This window comes from Lissotriton vulgaris, chromosome 6 (genome assembly GCF_964263255.1).
Source record: "Lissotriton vulgaris chromosome 6, aLisVul1.2, whole genome shotgun sequence".
Taxonomy (NCBI): domain Eukaryota; kingdom Metazoa; phylum Chordata; class Amphibia; order Caudata; family Salamandridae; genus Lissotriton; species Lissotriton vulgaris.
Window position 1 is genome coordinate 1,154,877,627 of NC_141694.1, and position 19,415 is coordinate 1,154,897,041.

Consider the following 19,415-nt stretch of genomic DNA (forward strand, 5'->3'; position numbering starts at 1 on the left):
CCGTATTCAAAAGAAAGTATATGCATTGAAGAGCACCATTATTGCTTCGTGGAGAGGACATATTTGTAGCAAGTGGATACTTGCTGGAGGATTAAGCGATGTAGTGACATCTAGCGCTTTTAATTCATGGTGGAACGTCTATCGTCCTGAGGATGGTCTCGTGGAATTAATTGTGTTTGAGACTGAAACGTTGACGCCATTACATCATTTGTTTGCCTGAAGTTTTCAATTGAAACTAAATGAATTATGAAAACATTGTGAATTGTTTATAATGTATGGCGAATCACTCATATAGTCCATACAAGTGTACAAAGGGTGTAAGACACTACTGTAGATACTGTAAGAACTAGGACAGTAGTTATCAGGTTGCCTTATTTGATGTGATGTGAATTATGTGTATGTTCTTCACGAAATACTTAATTGAAAAATGTTTTTGATAAAAAGAAGAATTTTTTGATAGAACCTTGTCTAGTGTTCTACTAAACTGTGTGTTCACGATTGTGACAACTTTTAAATAATAAGTATTAAGGTGAATGATTCCTCAAGGATCATTGTTTATGTGGATGTTGGAGACAAGACAACAGAGAGTCAGCACTACGTGGACTCTGGAGACTCATACATCGACCCCGGGAACCACGGAGATGAGGGTCAACCGTCTATCTCCTACCAGAGAACCACAGACACCAAACCTGAGAAGCCTTCGGCTGTAGAACACCAAGGGTCGTGAGTACACATGCCCCTCAATCCCCTAAACATAAACCACAGCTTGAAGACTGGCTAGAGCCATGCCCTCAAGCTGTTCGGACTAGCAGCCCAGGTTGACACTCAGGTCTTGGCACTCCACAACCAAGTGGTTCTGGTCGACACAGAAAAAGGGCAAGGCGCCCCTTGATCCTGATTGGGCTCCTTGTCATAAGGTTAAATACATTGTTGACCCTTTGAAAACTTTCAGTTGACGTGTGTCCCCTACCCAGTTTCCGATCAAAAATCCTCAGCATCGAAACCCTCGCTATTCAAGATTTGTCCACGAAAAGGAAATGCCCCCACGCTTTGGAGCCAAAAACAAAGTTGGTGCCAAAACACCATGTTATTGAGAAAGGTCCTATCTTTGAAAAACCACAGCTTGTCTTCGACAAAGGACAATTGACCCAAAGACTGACAAGCTCACCACTGCAAAAAAAAGAAGACTGGAGTTTGAAGAGCTTTAGATATTGCCACCGAAGGATGGTTCACAAAGAGACGAGCCCACCATCACCATTACTACTACCACACAGCTCACCAGTGCACTCATTACCATCTCACTCAACTATACACTCCACACATACCAATTCAGTGAGTGTAAACCCCGTATTTACCAGCTGCGGATTGGGGCGGGGTGTGCCTTCAGACTACCCACATATCCCTGATTATCCCTGGGAAGACTACGAAGTAGACCCACAAGACGAAACGGATTTGAGGCCGCGTCCTATTAAGCCATCCAAACCGGATAACACAACTAATTTCCATACTGTCATTCAGAGTGACGCGTCGTACCACAAAGTGAATATGCATGTCATCCCTGAAGATGAGGAATTTTTAGTGGAGACTTCATCCAAAACTGAAAAGTGTACATTATTTACCTATGATAAAGTCAACGTTAAAACTGTTAATGGAGATGTTAAAAGATTTGGTGAAAATCAGAGTACTTAGTCGCAGAGTTGAGAGAAAGTACAAACCATCACCCTCTGATTCAGTCTACATTAGGGAACACCCTCCCTCTGGCTTTTTAGTAGTCGCTTCTGCAATTAAAAGAGCTGCAATACAGGCAGCAGGGGATGCACCTCTGCCTAATGAAGAAAGTAAGAGTTGATGCGGTGGTAGTAGGTAACACCAACCATTGGCATATTGTAGATTCAGTGAGACTGTTATCAAGATACAGCAGAGCATTGTGGGATGAGATGGAGGATCACCTCTAGCATTTCCCAGACCTCTATAAAGAAAAGAGAAGAGGACCTAGTTAATGAGGGATAACTGATCGCTAATGCAACCATCAGGTGTGCACTGGATGCAGATGATGCCTCTAGTAGAGGTATTGACTCAGCAATTATATTAAGAAGGCATGCGTGGCTATGCATTTCAGGTTTTAAACCTGAAGTACAACACCTGCTTATGTCTCAATTGACGATGAACACTTGTTTGGCACACAAGTGCACACAATGTTAGAGAATATCAAAAAGGGCACAGAAATAGCAAAATAAATGGGTGCACTACACACTTCTACACCACACCAGTCCTTTCATAAACAACAGGGTGAATTAGGAGGTAAACCAACCACCTCAGGTCAGGGCCAAACCTAAGAGCAGCAACAACAGGCCTACCATCAACAGGGAAATACAGGTTGTGAAAGGGGTTCATACGGAGGCAATGAAGCACAAGGGAAAGATAGCGGTCCTCCGGCCAAGGGTGCCTCTGCCACTAAGCAATGACTTACCTTGTGTCCGAGCCCTCCTCCCTCAAATCCAAAATAAAAGTAAACCTCTGGGGCAGGTTTTTAGGGTTCAAGACACAGCAGGCAGACATCCCTTCCGACCAATGGGTGTCATTCATAGTACAGTACGGTTATTGTCTCGAACTCTTATAAACCCCACCAAAAATACCTCCACATAGATACATCCTCAGTCCTCAACTTTTACACCTTCTGAAAGAAGAGATAAAGTCTCTTCTGGCAAAGGGGGCTATTGAGCCAGTTCCAAAGTAGTATCAACGCCGAGGAGTGTATTCTCTCTACTTCTTAATCCATTCCAAATGGCCTATGATATAGCTCAAGCCTCTCAACAGATACATCAGATGGGTGCATTCTCATATGGTTACCCTACAGGATGCCATCCCACTGATGCAAGAAAGCGAGTCCATGACATCCCTTGACCTCAAAGATGCATATTTCTACATTCCCATCCATCCTGTTCACTGTAAATACCTAAGATTTATGGTAAGTGGGCGTCATTATCAGTTCAAAGTTCTACTCTTCTTCAGCACAACCGTGCCAATGATATTGACAAAATGTTTGGTGTTGGTGGCTGCACATCTGCGAAGACAAGGGATTCAAGTCTTTCCTCATCTAGACGACTGACTGATAAAGAGTGCAGCCACGCACAAATGTGTCAAAGATATACAGGCCACAATTCACAAAAAATGCCATCAAATCAGATCTAGAATTCCTCCGATACAACCTTTTCTGGGAGAGATTCTCAGCACTGTCACAGCCAAGTATTACCTAAATCCCCAGAGTACTGAATTTCCAGAACCAACGGGCTCTTTTTCAGCCACATGTTTGCTTGCCAGTCAGGATGGTCATGCGTCTCCTAGGCATGATGGCTTTTTGCATAGCCATTGTACCCTGTGTGAGGCTACATATGCACCCCTTACAGGGATGTCTTGTGTCAAAGTGGTCGCATGCGGAGGGCAGTCTCGAAGATCTAATGTTGATTCAGCCCACAGTGCATCATTCTCTTCAGTAGCGGAACAGCAACTATCTGCTGAAGGAAAGGGCTTTCATGAACCCAGCCCGGTAAGTGACATTCACTACAAACACATCACTAACAGGTTGAGGCCACACATGTGAGAGATGACAGTCCAAGGAATCTGGACTGCTAAACATAGGTCTCATCCCATCAATATCTTAAAACTCATAGCACTAAAACTGGTACTCAGATCCTTCCTCACACACATTTGGTAAACAAGAGTCCTCATAAAAACAGACAGTATGACATCAATTCATTACATTCAGAAACAAGGAGGCACTCATTCTTTTGAACTATCACAGCTAGCACAAAGAATAAGGAACTGAGAGATACAACATCACATACTTCCTGGCAAAATATCTCCCAGGGTAACCAACAGTTAGTGGACCTCCTACACAGGATACAGCAGAAAGTCCACGAGTGGGTAATTGACCCATAGGTCCTGTTGCCATATTTGCGTGCATGGCAAACGCGAGACATAGATCTCTTTGCCACAGCAGGGAACACAAAATGCCAAAACTTTACCTCCAGTTTTCATCACCTACTGTCACAAGGCAATGAGCAATGGATGAACTAGTCAGAGATATTTGCTTACTATTTTTCGCCTCTCCCACTACTTATGTATGTCTTGAGGAAGCTCAAATAAACCTCTTTAACATTCTAATAGCTCCCACATGGGCAAGACAGGCTTGGTACACCACCTTGCTCGATTTATTAGGAGTTCCCTGTGAGGTCTCCCCAACAATGGGGCACCTAGATCCCAAGCAACTCACTCAGGCCGTCTGGCTCCTGAAATCTTAGAATTTGGGTATCTGAGCTTGCCCTCTGAGTGTAAGAGCATCCCTAGAGAGACAAGACAACCAACTACAGAGTTTGCTATGTGGCAAAGTGAAAGAGATTTGTACACTATTGCATTGCACAGGTCATTGACGCGATCAATCCTACAGTTCAAAACTTGGTCTTCTATCTGTTACATTTACAAAGGGTAAGCTTAACTTACACATCTGTATGCCTACATCTCGTAACCATTGCTATATATCTACAAAACAATGAACAGCGATCACTCTACAAAATCCCAGTTGTTAAAGCGTTTATGGAAGGTTTAAAAACAGTAGTCCCTCCAAAAATACAGCGTGCTCCAGTTTGGAATCTTAATGTGGTATTAACTAGACTCATGGGTTGCATTGTTACATTCATGTCCACTACAGTTGCTTTCATGGAAGGTTGCTTTTCTAGTGAAAGGACCCTCATTAAGAAGAATTAGCGAAATACAAGCACTCGCCATGCAAGAGCCATTTTTTCAGATACATCAGGACAGAGTAGGCCTCAGGACGTATCCAGAATTTTTACCTCAAGAAGTGTTGTCTTTCACTTTAATAAACATTGAACTACCAGTCTTCTTTTCTAATCCAGATTCGGTAGCAGGGAGAGGAGTTCACACACTATATATCAAAAGAGTGTTGTCATACTCCTCTGACAACATTTATTTGTGTTTTTCTCAAAACCTAGAAAGGGTCATGCACTGTCTAAGGCAGGTATTGCTAGATGGATTGAAACTGTATCTAAACGTGTTACATTAAGGCCAAAAGGAACCTACCAGCAGTCACTCCAAAAGCACAGCCCACTAGAAAAATAGGTGCAGCTATGGCTTTTTCAGTTAATATACCCATAGCTGAAATCTGCAAGGAAGCTACAAGTTTAATCCCACACATATTTACCAAGCACTATTATGTGGATGTCCTTGAACACCCAGAAGCACGCGTTGAGCAGGCAGTACTCAGAACTCTGTTTCAAACATCTGCAACATCCCCTGCCCAGCCACTGCAAGGAGAGAACTGCTTAACAGTCCATGCAGAGTATGTATATCTACAGCAAAACATGCTACAAATGGATTATGTTATTTAATCTGTAAGCATCTATTTGTTGGATGCAGTGCTGTAGCTTCACCTGCGCCCACTCCTCTCTGGAAGTCATTGGGTTTCAGAAAATGAAATCTTATATGGATTTGTTCACTTTGCTGCTTTTACATCACATTGTCATCACTATGGACTGCTTCTAGCCTCCACTACACACGCACCTCATGTGTGAAAAATAATCTGAAAATAGAAACAATGACCATATGTAGTACTTAGCAGAGGAGGAGTCACAGAACCTGGTGACTCAAAAGACTTCTGCGAAGAAAAAAAGGTGTAAACGTCCAGGACCAACACTAAGATGTCAGGAGTATGCAGAGCATGTGAATTTACAGCACTGCCTGCAACGAATAGATGCTTGCAGGATAAGTAACATAATCATTCTGGTAGAGGCTCTTATCTAACGGCAGATTCCTCAACAACACATCCTCCTTAATGTTCTGTAGAATGGAAAAATACACTCAATTAATGAGGTCCCCATCTAGACATCTGGAGATTGGCCTATTCTGATGTCTAGGAGCTCTGCATCTGATGATGTGGACTGAGATTAGAAAGAAGCTAACAATAGGAGGTATGTGGAAGTGGCACATGTAAAGTGGCTATGACTTTACATCCAGGACAGGATGAACCTGACGTGGAGCTGCATGACACCTCCTATTGACCCATGAGGGAATTTGTATCAAAATTCTCCGTATCTAATCTAGCATCGAGACGAATTCAAAAGGTGAGGAATCTGCGGTTGAATAGAGTCTCTACCAGAAAAGGCATTATCAAAAATATGAACTTGTTCTTCATGGCTTACAAGAAAGGCAATCTGTAGTCAACAACCAAATCCTCTTTGAAAAAAACTGCATTCAGCACTTTGTTTTTAAAAGTTTACTGAATTATTGAGACATTTTCTTTTGCTTTTTTCATACAGCATATAGACTTTCCTCTTCCTTGTCCTCTATCAATGTTTGAGATGTTGGTAGTTCCGGAGCAGGAATATCCTTTGGTTTGCGTTAGCGTCAGTAGAGGGACAGATTTCAACCAGGTGGTGCGGTTTGAGACGGTTAACCCAAATTCTACTTCCTCGTGGTTCACGGAAACAGGTTCGTATGATATTTTAATTTTTGGTTTTGAAGGCTTTATACTTTGGATTTATCACTTCTTCTTCGATGAATGTATTTTTCAGAACATATCACAGTAACAATTTAGTGTTTTTGTATAGTAAATTATATCTGAAAGAAACACGTTAGTGTTAGATTCCTTACCTTAGAATATCCCCAGGCGTCAGACCGGATCCGGAAAGTTTTTCGTAAGCAGTACCCCTGCGCGTCGCTAGGCGGCATCTGCTGCTCCGCGTCTGAAGTCGGCGTTGTGATCGCCGGGATGACGTTGTCAGAGTACTTAGACGCCCCCCTCGCGCGCTGAGGTCAGTTCTTTTTTTCTGCGCCAGCAAGCGCTGATCCGGGAAGAGCAGTACTCTTAGTCATGTTTTGACTAACTTTTTTGATCATTTTTGATCACTTCTCGAGTCGACCTTCGACTCGTGGTGCCGCTAGTGAGGCCTGGTTTTAAATCTTGTGAGGACTGTTTCGGCTTGATGTCGGTGACCGACCCCCACCATCGGAGCCTTTACTATCTCGGGGCCGACCACGATGACAAGTCGTGCCCTGACTGCTGGGCCTTGACCTCAAAGTCTAGACGGGAGTGGTCCCGTAAGCAGCTCGAGCTCCGCAGTCGGCTCCACGCCGCTCGAGGTCCTGGTCGAGGAGGAAGTCGAGGGACCGGTCGCGGAGCCGCAGTCAACGCCGCTCGATGAGTCACCACGACTCGTCGGGCTCAAAGTCCTCAGGTAAGTCGAGGCATTCGAAAAAGAAGTTGAACAGATGTCATCGCTCTTCCGACCACCCCCCCCCAACACTCGCGCGATGCGGCCGAGGGTCCGGGCGACGACGCCCACGGGGCTCCGCCTGAGCCGCAAGCGCTGCGTCAAGCCCAACACCCGCCGGTCCCTGGGCTGAACATGACGCCGGAGGAGATATGTGACCTCCTCGTGGCCATGAGGACTCACTTTCCTCCGTCGGACCCTGTTGAGGTGCCTTTGGGCCCAGCGGGTCCGTCTGGGAGCCCTAGCGGGCCGGCCGCTCCGGCCCCGGCGCAGTCTGGTGCTTCGGCCCAGGCGCCGTCTTCGACTCTGGTCCCGACTCCTCAGGGCCCCACAGGATCCAGGCCTGGATCCGGGTCATCGCCAGTGGAACTAACGACTCCTCCTCTGGCGCCGACCCCGAGGGTGTCGCCCACGACGCCGTCCCCGGATGACGTTGTCCCCAGTCCCAGCCCCAGCCTTGGTCCGGCGCCGTCTCCGGCGCCGGTGGGTGAGCAATTCACCTACGACCCGGCTCCATCATTTTTCCTTAACTATCAGGAGATGGATGACGAGGAGGACTGGGGGGGATCTGAGGACCCTATGGCACTGCAGTGCCAGTTAAACCAGGACTGGCAGACGAGCTAGGGAAGGCCAGTGGTCTGGACACTTCGCCCGACACTGGATTCGTCTCTCCTCCCTCCGTGTCTACGGAGGAGGGGGCTGCTTACAGCGTGGTGTTGAGTAGGGCGGCCAAGGCCTTGGCTCTTGAGCTCCCTGTCGCGACTGTGAAGACTAACCTCCTCACTGAGGTGCTCAAACCGCAGGCAAGCTCCTCGGAGCCACTACTGCCGTTTAACGAAGCCCTCACTGACATTCTGCTGGGCACCTGGTTCAAGCCATCCACAGGCTTTCCTGTGGATCGGAACGTGGCCCGACGCCAGCCCGGCTCCGGGCGACCGTAGCTTCCTGTCCATTCACCCCACCCCAAGAGCCTGGTGATCCAGGCCTCTACGTTCCAAACCGCATTCCCGACCGCTCCCCCGGATAGGGAATCCAAAAGATACGATCAGTTTAGGAAGAAACTGTTCACCTCCTTGAGTTTGGGGCTGCAGTCTGTCAACACCACCTGCCTTTTGGGCCGTTACACCCACTCTCTGTGGGATACGATTGTAGAGGTGCTGCCACAGTGCCCGGAGGAGGCCGGTGCAAAGCTCGCCCAAGCCCTGGCGGAAGGGCGGAATGCATTACGCTACTCAATACGGTGTGGACTCAACACAACGGACTCGCTGGGTAGGGCGATTGCGACGACGCTGGCGGTTCGCCGCCATGCCTGCCTGAGGTCCGCCAACTTTTCGAGGGATGTCCAGGCCACCCTCAAGGACATGCCCTTGGATGGCCGTCGCCTCTTTGGCGACAAGGCGGATAGTGTGCTGGAGTGTTTCAAGGACTCCAGGGCTACGGCCAAGTCCTTGGACCTAGGCCAACGCCTGCAACCTTCCGCTTTTTGCTCCTTTCGTGGCCAAGGAAGGGGCGCCCCCACACGTCCAGCCAGCCACAGATCGCAGACCCAGGTTCAACGCGGTTACCGCCGTGGCGGTACCGGGGACACAGGCAGGGTCAGTCCACACCCGCCTTTAGAGGGGATGATGAGTGTGTTAAGCGTTACATCTTAATATCCTTAGGCTCAATCCTTTTTGTATGAATAGAATCAAAGGAGCCCGTTCTTTATAGAAAAATTGCTCTTTATTTGTGAGGCACCTGCAGCATCTGCCTCTAAGCCTTCCTAGTCCTGCATTTCAGGCCCATTCGTCATCATTGGCGGGCAGGGTCCGCCATCACCTTCCCCACTGGCGTACCATCACGTCGGACAGGTGGGTGCTGCAAATCGTCCGAAGGGGTTACTCCCTCCCCTTCGAGGCAACCCCTCCAGCCATGCCACCGCAGTAACACCGCATGTCGGGGATCACTTCTGCAGGAGGAAGTTACGGCCCTCTTGGCAAAGGGCGTTCCTGGGCCAGAAGTAGGAAGTGGTTGCTATTCCCGCTACTTTCTGGTACCCAAGAAGGGCAAAGGAGGCCTACGCCCTATCTTGAACCAACGCAGCTTCAACGGCTTCCTCCGGAAGGAGAAATTCAAGATGCTGACTTTGGCTCAGGTCCTAGCTGCCCTGGACACGGAAGACTGGATGGTAGCGTTGGACGTCAGGACGCATATTTCCACATCCCCGTCCTGCCGGCCCACTGGCGTTACCTGCGGTCACGGTAGGCCACGAGCACTTTCAGTTTACCGTGCTCCCCTTCGGCCTTACCAGCGCCCCACGGGTGTTAACGAAAGTGATGGCGGTGGTCGCAGCTCATCTGCGCAGATTAGGGGTTTCAGACTTTCCCTATCTCTGCGATTGGTTGTTGAAGGCGTGCTTGCCCGAGACAGTTGTCTCCCAACTCCAGACTACAGCCGACCTCCTGCACTCGCTGGGGTTCTCCATCAACGTGCCGAAGTCACACCTGTGCCCCTCCCAGAAGCTCCTTTTCATCAGAGCGGTTCTGGACTCAGCGCAGTTACGGGGTTATCCCCCCGAACAGTGGGTTCGGGATATTCAGGCTCTGATTCCGATCTTTCTGCCTTAATCCCTAGTCTCAGTCAGGTTGATGCTGCAGCTCCTAGAGCTGATGGCCTCCTGTATCCTTCTGGTGCATCACACCAGGTGGCGTATGCGGGCTCTGCAGTGGGACCTGTTCGACCACGTCCTGATCTCGGAGGGCACTGCGAGCCAGTTGAAGTGGTGGCTCACGAACCGCTATTGGGTCAGCGGAAGATCTCTCCTCTACCCAACCGGAGCACGTACCGATATCTAGGGTTAAGGACATCCCTTTCAGGGCCCTAGTTTCATGGCACTAGTGTTGGTTTCTATCATGGCTCTGCGTTACTGGTGTGGAAAGCTATGTACAGAGCTGATGTCCGCGCACGAGGGCGGCGTCTAAGTGCTCCGTCGACGTCATCCCGGCGGTCACGACACCAACGACGGACGCGAAGCCGCAGACGACGCCTAGCGACGCGCAGGGGTACTGCTGACGAAAACTTTCCGGATCCAGTCTGATGCCTGGGGATATTCTAAGGTAAGGAATCTAACACTAACTAATGTTTCTTACAGATATATCGTTACCGAAGGTAAGTAACTTGTGCATTAATGTCTTACTGCTGTCAGCATTGTTCTTTCTAATGGATACATCGAACCACCTATTCCTTGCCCTAGAATACTCTTCACGCACCACACTGGATCTATCAGTGAAACCGCTTACTCAGGGGAGAGGAGTTGGCCTAACGGCTAGGGCGGTCGACCACGAATCTGGGGTTCGAGTTTTGGCAATGACGCGGAACATCCTGTGATACTGGGCAAATCCCTTAATCTCCCCGTGCCTAACAAAAATGAATGTGTCCTCATGTAACGCAACTGGTACTATGTAAAGCGCTCTGATACCCAATACCTGCGGGTCAAGTTTGCGCTATATAAAACTCAGTAGGTAAAGTAAAAATAAATAAATAAATAGGTGGCGGCATATGACTCTGTGTTGGCTACTTTGCAAGCTGACATCTTTTCCTTCCTTTCCATACCTGCAGGAGGGAACTCCAGAGCTCTGCTCCCAATTTCATTGGTCTTCCGACAACTTTTAAACTAAACTCAATGTGCTAGAGGACAATGTCCTCTTCTAATATGACAGGTTTCAAACTGTGCTGTACGTGTTGAAAGCAGAATTCTTTCAAGGACCTGAAGAAGGTGTTTCTCAGGGTTGTGTGCCTTGGACACAACTCTTAAGTTGTGGGACAAATGCGCCCTCATGCACCCGAAGGCGATCCTAGACAGAGAAGTGAATCTGTACATCTCAGCTTCGCAGCCCTCAGTTAAGTCCCACTCCACCTTGTGTGCATGGAGTTGATATTGCTCCAGGGAGAGGTCAACTTCGTGGTTGAAGCCTTTCGGTAAGTCCAAATGCAAACACAGAAAGAAAAGTGTGACTTGAACCTATCCAGGCACTCTGTATCTAAAGAGAAGGAGCAAAGGCCTCACTATGTCTGTCCATCTGGTTGCTGTGTCACTGAGCCAATTCCCCAACTGATTTTGGCACATCCTTGACTATGCTGCAACAGATTGAAACCTTTAAGAAGTCCATGCTGCAGATTTTTGGCGCTCTTCCAACTCCCTCTAGCGTGCCTTCGGGCCTCAAGGAACGACAGGTGACTCAAGCCTGGTTCCTACCTGCAGAGCCTCACTCTGCACTTTTAACACTTTGAGACTCGTTCTGGGCCCCATACCGACTCTGGTACAAACGTCCACTCCAGCTCGAAGACCAGCCAGGCCTGTTTTTGTCGACACCGATACTGGAGTCATCATCAACATGCTTCCTTTATTTGGTTTTAAAAAGAACCATAAAAGTACAATACATAATATCCACATATTTAAATTCACCCCCATAAAAGCCTTAACAAAACAAACACTAGTACAAAATAGCAAAATATAACATTGACAGGGCACAACCCCTGAGCCGGATAGGAAGTAGGCCTAATAAGTTGGAACAAACAATACTTCTTCCCTATAATTTCTCAAATTCATTGGCCCCTTTAAAAAAACTCACAATACCAAAGCAGACACTTTCAGTATAAAGCATCCAAAGGTATGTTTATCCGGATGGTTAGTTAGGCCTGCCTGATCTGTGAAAAATTCACAACTTTTTCCTTATTACAACATAGTCACAAAACACAAGGAAGTTCATGGTATGCTGAGTGAAAAATTGATCACACCAGCACTGATCTAACTCTTTTACACTAGCCTTGTACAAGGTGGGGCCAGCAGAGTATGAACCAAGTTCAATCTTAATCTTGATACAAGAAAACAAAGATTTGTGTTAACAAAACACAAATAGGGCATGATCAATAGTTGTTTTCAGCAAAGCATGGGCTCGAACAGTCGCTTTCTAAAGAGATCATTTTCTCATATAGAGAAAACTGGTTTGTATCCAAGCAAGAACACATTTCCTCATCTTCTAAGGGTCATAGAAAAGTTCAGGTCTGCCTATCACTATAAAACTTATTTGACATACTGCAGCCATAAGATTTTTTTCTCCGTCCTTAGCAGCTAGACAGTCCCTCAAAAATATCATGTTTGCTGCATCTTCAGGGTTAAGCCACACAGATAACCATTTCATGTGGGGACTAGCAATTTTATCAGCGATATAGCCTATGCCAAACTCTTTATGAATGATATGAGTACTGCGCTGTAGCACTAGAAGCTGCCTACAAAAATTGTTTTCGACTACTCGAAGGGGATTCATGTCCAAAAAGTCTCAAACCTCGCCGCCGCACAAGAATGTGATTGCACATTTAGCAGAGTATCCCTTAAGTAAGGTTTCCTGGAGCTTGTTACCTAGTTTAGCCGCAAAGGCAATGATGGCTGAAGAGAGGATCTCTTGAAAGTGAGTTACTACGTATGCAGGAAAGGCAACTATGAGCTACTTTTATTAAATAGCACTCCCAAGTATGAGAAACATTATGCACTTGAAATTTCAGATGGTCACACCTTATGTCTCTGTGTCTTTTCATTTTTTGGCCCAATTGCCATAGTATGAGATTTACTGTAATTGGTGCGGAGTTGTAAATAGGACATGAAATTGACAAAGGACTCAAATAAGTCTTAGGGCCGTCCATGGTAGGAAGTGATCTAAAAACTAGGTTGATAATGTATACGAGGACAAGGGTTACTTTTTCCTCCAGTACGCGATGACGAGCCTCATTAAGAAACTTGGACTCCAGTTGATTAAAATAAAGAGTAAAAAAAAACAAGCATTTGCAATGCAATAGGTCTCAAATTTGCCAGAATTTCAGCTATTGGGACCGTAAATGACAATGCCTTTTATTTGTGTTTTGAAAACCTACAAACGGTGTGTAAACATGCACCTTTTTTTACTCAGATTCGTTGTTTACGAGAATTAAGGCTTGCAGTAACTGTGTCTTTTACTGACAGCCTTGCTTCTCGTAAGCAAGGACTATAAGTTTAAAGTGCATGTCTATGTGCCGCTTGCAGGTTTTCAAATTACATAAGTAAAAGGCATTGTCAATTACAATGCCAATAGCTCAAATTCTTGTAAATGCTTGCAACATCTTTGGAGACTGCATGACACCTATCTATTAAAAATTGTTTTAACTAGGCGCCTAATACCTTTTTGGTTGATGTTTCTAAGCATTGTACCTAGTGTCCAATTTGGAGTTATACATGTTATCATCCTCAGAAAGTTCCCGACTCCCATGCTTCAGGGCCGAAAAAAAACTGGGAACCGAAAAAACACGTTCTAGTTAAGGACATCTCAAAAGGTCACAGTTCTAAGCCAAAAGACCCTAGACCAGCTACCGAGCCAGTGCCGAAAAAACCTCCGGAGCCGAGAACTTCGACACCGAAGGATCTACCCTCCACAGAAGAGCTTTTTACACCAGATCCTACTCAGAAGACTCTAGTAAAGGATCCTAAGACTAGCCAACTGACTCTTAGCTCCAAGAAGAGACCACTAGAGGCGCCTGCACCTCCTCCTCCTCCTCCAAAAGAAGAGAGACATTGCAACCTCTCCATTAAGGGTTCCTTCTCCAACACCTCCCCATATTCTTCCTCCTCCTCCACCACATCATTCTCCTACACCATCCCCTAATGCAGATGATGTAGATACAGACTATGATGACACAGGTGGAGGTGCACATGACCAAGTAGGGACCAATAGCCCCCCTCAGTCACCTAATCCATGGGATGATTATACCACCCCTGATGTGCCTTACGTCCCTCAAGATGAAGTATATCCCTCCAGGCCTTCCCCCCAGAGGACACTATAGGTTTTAACCTACTAGTCCATAGGGCTGCCTAATACCATGTGGCCGACTTGCACACAGACACTGTGGAGGAAGATTTCTTATTGAACACTTTTGACACTAGACAAAGGTCCACTTCCATTTTGCCAATGCTTTAAGGGGGTCATTAAGCATGCAACAGAGGTATCCTGTCGGCTCGAGTCCTCAACCCCCGCATTGAGAAAAAATACAAAGCTGCCCCTACAGATCCAGTTTACATTAGAGGCCCAGCACTGCTAGATTCCTTAGTAGTTTCTAACGCACGTAAACGTGCCAATTCACAAACATCAGGTGAGGCCTCACCACCAGATAAGGAATCGAAACTCCTTGACGCTACCGGCAAACGAAGTGTCACAAGGCAGCTAAAATATGGCGCATTGCCAATACTCAAGCTCTATTGGCAAGATATGACAGGGCACATTATGATGAACTGGAATCCATAATGGAGAATCTACCAGATAAATATAAAAATAGGGCCAATGAACTCATACAGGAAGGTAAAAATATCACCAATACTTCCATTAGTTGTGCTCTAGATGCCGCAGATACTGCCTCAAGGGCAATTAACACCAGTCTCCTTTTGTGTAGGCATTCCTGGCTACGTATGTCAGGTTTCAAACCTGAAGTACAAAATTCCATCCTCAATCAGCCATTTGACGAGAAACACCTATTTGGCCCTAGTGTCGATGTATCTTTAGAGAAAATGAAAAAAGACACAGACACAGCTAAATCTATGGGAGCCTTGCAATTGCAAGCTCCCAGACGTTCTTTTCGTCGCTCATCATATAGAGGCAACACAAGAGGCTACTCCTCCGATAGCCCCTCCACTTCCTATAAGACCCCTAGCCAATCCACAATCACTAAGAGCTACCAAAGAGGGGGTTACAGGGGTAACAAGAACAAAGGCAGAGGCAAAACCAACAACTCTCACTCTGCCTCCACTCCTACCCAATGACTTTCCTCCACTTTCCCCCCACCATTCCACTCCTGTGGGGGGAAGACTACAACAATTCCTTCCTGCCTGGACCAACATCACATCAGACAGGTGGGTGCGACAAATTATTCAATCAGGTTACTGTTAAGAACTTACATCTACCTCCTAAACATAACGCCCAAACAGCGTCCAATGTCACAAAAGCATCTATCACTGCTAAAGGAAGAAGTAATATCTCTACTGGAAAAAGGTGCAATAGAACCTGTTCCTCTGCACCAACAAAACAAGGGAGTCTACTCCCTATACTTTCTTATCCCAAAGAAGGACGGCTCTCTAAGGCCTATTCTAGACCTCAGACCTCTAAACATATACATACAGTCAGACCATTTTCACATGGTCACACTCCAACAAGTCCTTCCTTTTCTGTTACAAAACGACTTCCTTGCTACTATGGATCTCAAGGACGCATACTTCCACATTCCCATTCACAAAGCTCACAGGAAGTATCTCAGATTTGTAAAAGACAGGCAGCACTATCAATTCAAAGTACTCCCATTCCAAGTCACAACACCAAGAGTATTCACCAGGTGCCTAGCAGTAGTGGCAGCACATTTATGAAGACAGCACATCCACGTCTTCCCATACATGGACGACTGGCTCATAAAAGCCAGCTCCTACAACCAGTGTGTAGAACACACTCATGCCACTATCCAACTGCTTCACAACTTGGGGTTCACAATAAACCACACCAAGTCCCATCTGATACCATCCAAAGTACAACAAATAAACACCTCGACAGCGCTAGCTTATCCCACTCCAGTAAGGAAAGGCCAGCATGCAAGCTCTTCTCACAAAGTTTCAGCCACAACACTCCCTTCCAGCACGAGTGTTCATGCAACTCATAGGGATGATGGCCTCTTGCATTTTCATAGTGCCCCATGCAAGACTTCAAATGCGTCCTCTCCAAGAGTGTTTAGCACGCCAATGGAACCAGGCTCAAGGTCAATTAACGGACCTAGTGTTGGAGGACTGTCAGACTTATTGCTCTCTTTTCTAAAGGAGGACTGTTCCTAGAGCCAGTTCCTCAGATAGTCTTGACAGCGGACCCATCGCTCTCCGGCTGGGGAGCCCACCTACTGCAACACATCATGCAAGGCAGGTGGACAACACAACAAAAGTTACTACATATCAATCATCTGAAGTTACTAGCCATATTCCTAGCATTGAGAGCTTTCCAAAAACAAGTATCAAACAAAGCTGTGTTAGTGTGCACAACAACATGACAGCCATGTATTACATACAGAAACATGGTGGAACACACTCCCTGCAACTCTTTCAGCTAGCACAAAACATATGGCGGTGGGCTATACCTCAAACATATTCCTCTTAGCCCAGCATGTTCCAGGAGTACAAAATACTATAGCAGATCTGTTAAGTCGTCAGACACAACAAATCCACCATTGGGAACTTCATCCACTAGTGCTTCAACCATTCTTTCACATGTGGGGACAACCTCAGATAGACCTCTTTGCCACCCACGAAAATGCCAAATGCCCGAGCTTCGCCGCCAGATATCCATACCCACTGTCAAAAGGCAATGCCATATGGATGAACTGGTCAGGCAAATTTGTGTACGCTTTTCCGCCTCTACCACTCATGCCACTAGTAGTACACAAACTACAGCAGCATTCTCTAACCCTCATCCTAGTTGCTCCAGCGTGGGCGAGACAGCCGTGGTACTGCTACAACGGTCTGTAGTACTGCACCAAAAGCTTTACCTATCTCCACGTCTTTTAACCCAGAATCGTGGAGAGATCAGACACCCGGACCCAGCTCAGCTCGACCTAGCGATCTGGCTCCTGAAATCCTAGAATTCGGATATCTTAACCTTCCTCCGACTGTATGAACGTCATAAAAGAGGCTAGACGTCCAACCACTAGAGCATGCTATGCAGCCAAGTGGAAAAACGTTGTAATATATTGTCACAACAACAATAGTAATCCTCTAGATGTGTCTGTTCAGCACATCATAGCATACTTATTACATCTTCAAAAATGTAACTTAGCCTACACGTCTATTAGACTGCATCTTGCTGCCATAGCAGCATATCTACAGAACAGACAGCATCTATCTCTGTTCAGAGTGCCTGCTATTAAAGCCTTCATGGAAGGCCTCAAGCGAATAATTCCTCCCAGGGTACCACCTTCACCAGTGTGGAATTTAAACATTGTTCTCACAAGGCTAATACAACCTCCCTTCGAACCTTTACATAAATGTGAACTATAATTTTTAACATGGAAGGTTGCGTTCCTAGTAGCTATTACTTCACTATGGAGAGTTAGTGAACTGCAAGCACTAACCATTCAAGAACCTTTCTTGCAAATGCATCACAATAAAGTCGTTCTCTGTACCAAATCCAAAATTCCTTCCCAAAGTCATCTCTCCCTTCCACCTCAATCAATCTGTGGAACTCCCTGTGTTCTTCTCGCGGCCACAAACAGTAGCAGAAAGAGCTCTTCATACCCTAGATGTCAAAAGAGCATTGTTATACTACATTGAGAGAACACAACCCTTTTGTAGGACCAAACAATTTTTTGTGTCTTCCTCACCACCACACAAGGGCAACCCTATATCAAAATCTGGGTTAGCTAGGTTGGTTATTAAATGCATACAAATTTGCTATCAGAAAGCTAAACCTACGTTATCTGTTCCTCCTAAAGCCCTCTCTACAAGGAAGATGGGGGCTTCAATGGCATTTTTAGGGAACATTCCCTTAGATGACATCTGCAAAGCAGCTACATGGTCTACACCGCACACATTCACAAAACACTATTGTGTAGATGTGCAAACTAAACAACAAGCTAATGTGGGCCAGGGTGTTCTCAAAACACGATTTCAAACTACTGCAACGGATAGGGGTGGTCGCCGCTAAGAGTGGGTACTCCTATACAATCTATGCACAGTGTGTAATCTGCAGCTCATATGCCTCGAACGGAAAATTCTACTTACCAGTATGCATCTATTCTTGACATGTAGAGCTGCAGAGTTACACACGCCCACCCGCCTCTTCCCTTATCTGTTCCAGTATTATCTTAATTAGATACAGCTTACAAGGACATCCTTCCTTTTCTTGCAAAGCTCCATTATTTCCCTAATGGCGAAAAACAATCTGAGTATGGAGCCGATGCCCATGCGCAATGTGGTCCAAAGGAGGAGTCACCTATCTTGTGACTTCCAAAGAACTTTTCAGGACGAAAACAAACTGCAAACATCCGGGCCCAGCACTAGCTGGTGATCTATGCACAGTGTGTAACTCTGCAGCTCTATGTTTATGTTTATTTGTTTGTAAAGCGCTCGAATACCGAAGCGTCTTGGCGCTGGAGTGTGAGAGAGGAATAGAAGAGGTGGCCAAAGCCTACATGGCTGTGAAAAACCAGGTTTTCAGATGTTTCCTAAATAGCTGGAGATTTGACTGGCGTCTCAGGAACAGAGGCAGTTTATTCCACAGCTTCATTGCACAGCTCGGCTTCCCCATCTAGCTCATCTAAATTTTGGCATTTTTATAAGGCCTTGAGTGGTCGATCTCAGAGCTTGTGAGGGAACAAATGATGTAAAAAGTTTTTGGAGATCAGCTGCACTCCCACCATTTATTGCTTTATGTACCAGTGTCAGGGATTTAAGTTCAATGCGCTGTTTAATGGGCAGCCAGTGAAGTGATCTAATTCCAGCTGAGGTTGGCTGTCCTCTGCGCAACCCCAGAAGAAGTCTGGCTGCCGCATTTTGTAGGGATTGCAATTTTTGTAATTGAAATTTATCGATACCCAAAAATAATGCATTAGAAGAATCAAGCTTTGACAATAAGAGCGCTACTGACACTGTTTTTTGAAGCTCTTGTGGTATGAAGGGGAACATTTTTCTCAGGGTTTTTAGCAGGAAATAGCCTGAGGAAGTATGATTGTTCACCTGCGCGCCGAAGTTTAATTTATTGTCAATAATGACCCCCAGGTTTCTGACTTTTTCGACCGGATGGGGCACTCTCCCGCCTCTGGTGGCCACCAGGTCTAATTCCAGAGGGGTTGACCTTGCCCAAACTCCATCACCTCAGTTTTTTCTGTGTTGATCTTCATGTAGTTCAGTCCCATCCATGTCATAATGTCCGTAAGACAGGCATGAAACCTAGCTGCTGTGTTATTTGGCTGATTTGTGATGGAAATGATAAGTTGGGAGTCATCGGCGTACAAGACTATCCCAAAGCCGTGTCTCCTTACTAGATTGGCCAGGGGAGTGACATACAGATTAAACAATATTGGCGATAACGCCGATCCCTGTGG

The 19,415-nt window shown here is 46.2% G+C and overlaps 1 protein-coding gene across 8 annotated transcripts in view; it reads left to right on the plus strand.

Moving 5' to 3' along the window:
- Positions 1-19,415, plus strand: part of MAP4K3 (mitogen-activated protein kinase kinase kinase kinase 3) — a 1,209,829-nt gene that overhangs the window by 905,481 nt on the left and 284,933 nt on the right. For all 8 annotated transcript variants that reach the window (XM_086927230.1, XM_086927231.1, XM_086927232.1 and 5 more), the window contains one exon: positions 6,333-6,504. In XM_086927230.1, the coding sequence (XP_086783356.1) occupies positions 6,333-6,504 (172 nt within the window). The remainder of the gene's footprint in view (positions 1-6,332; positions 6,505-19,415) is intronic.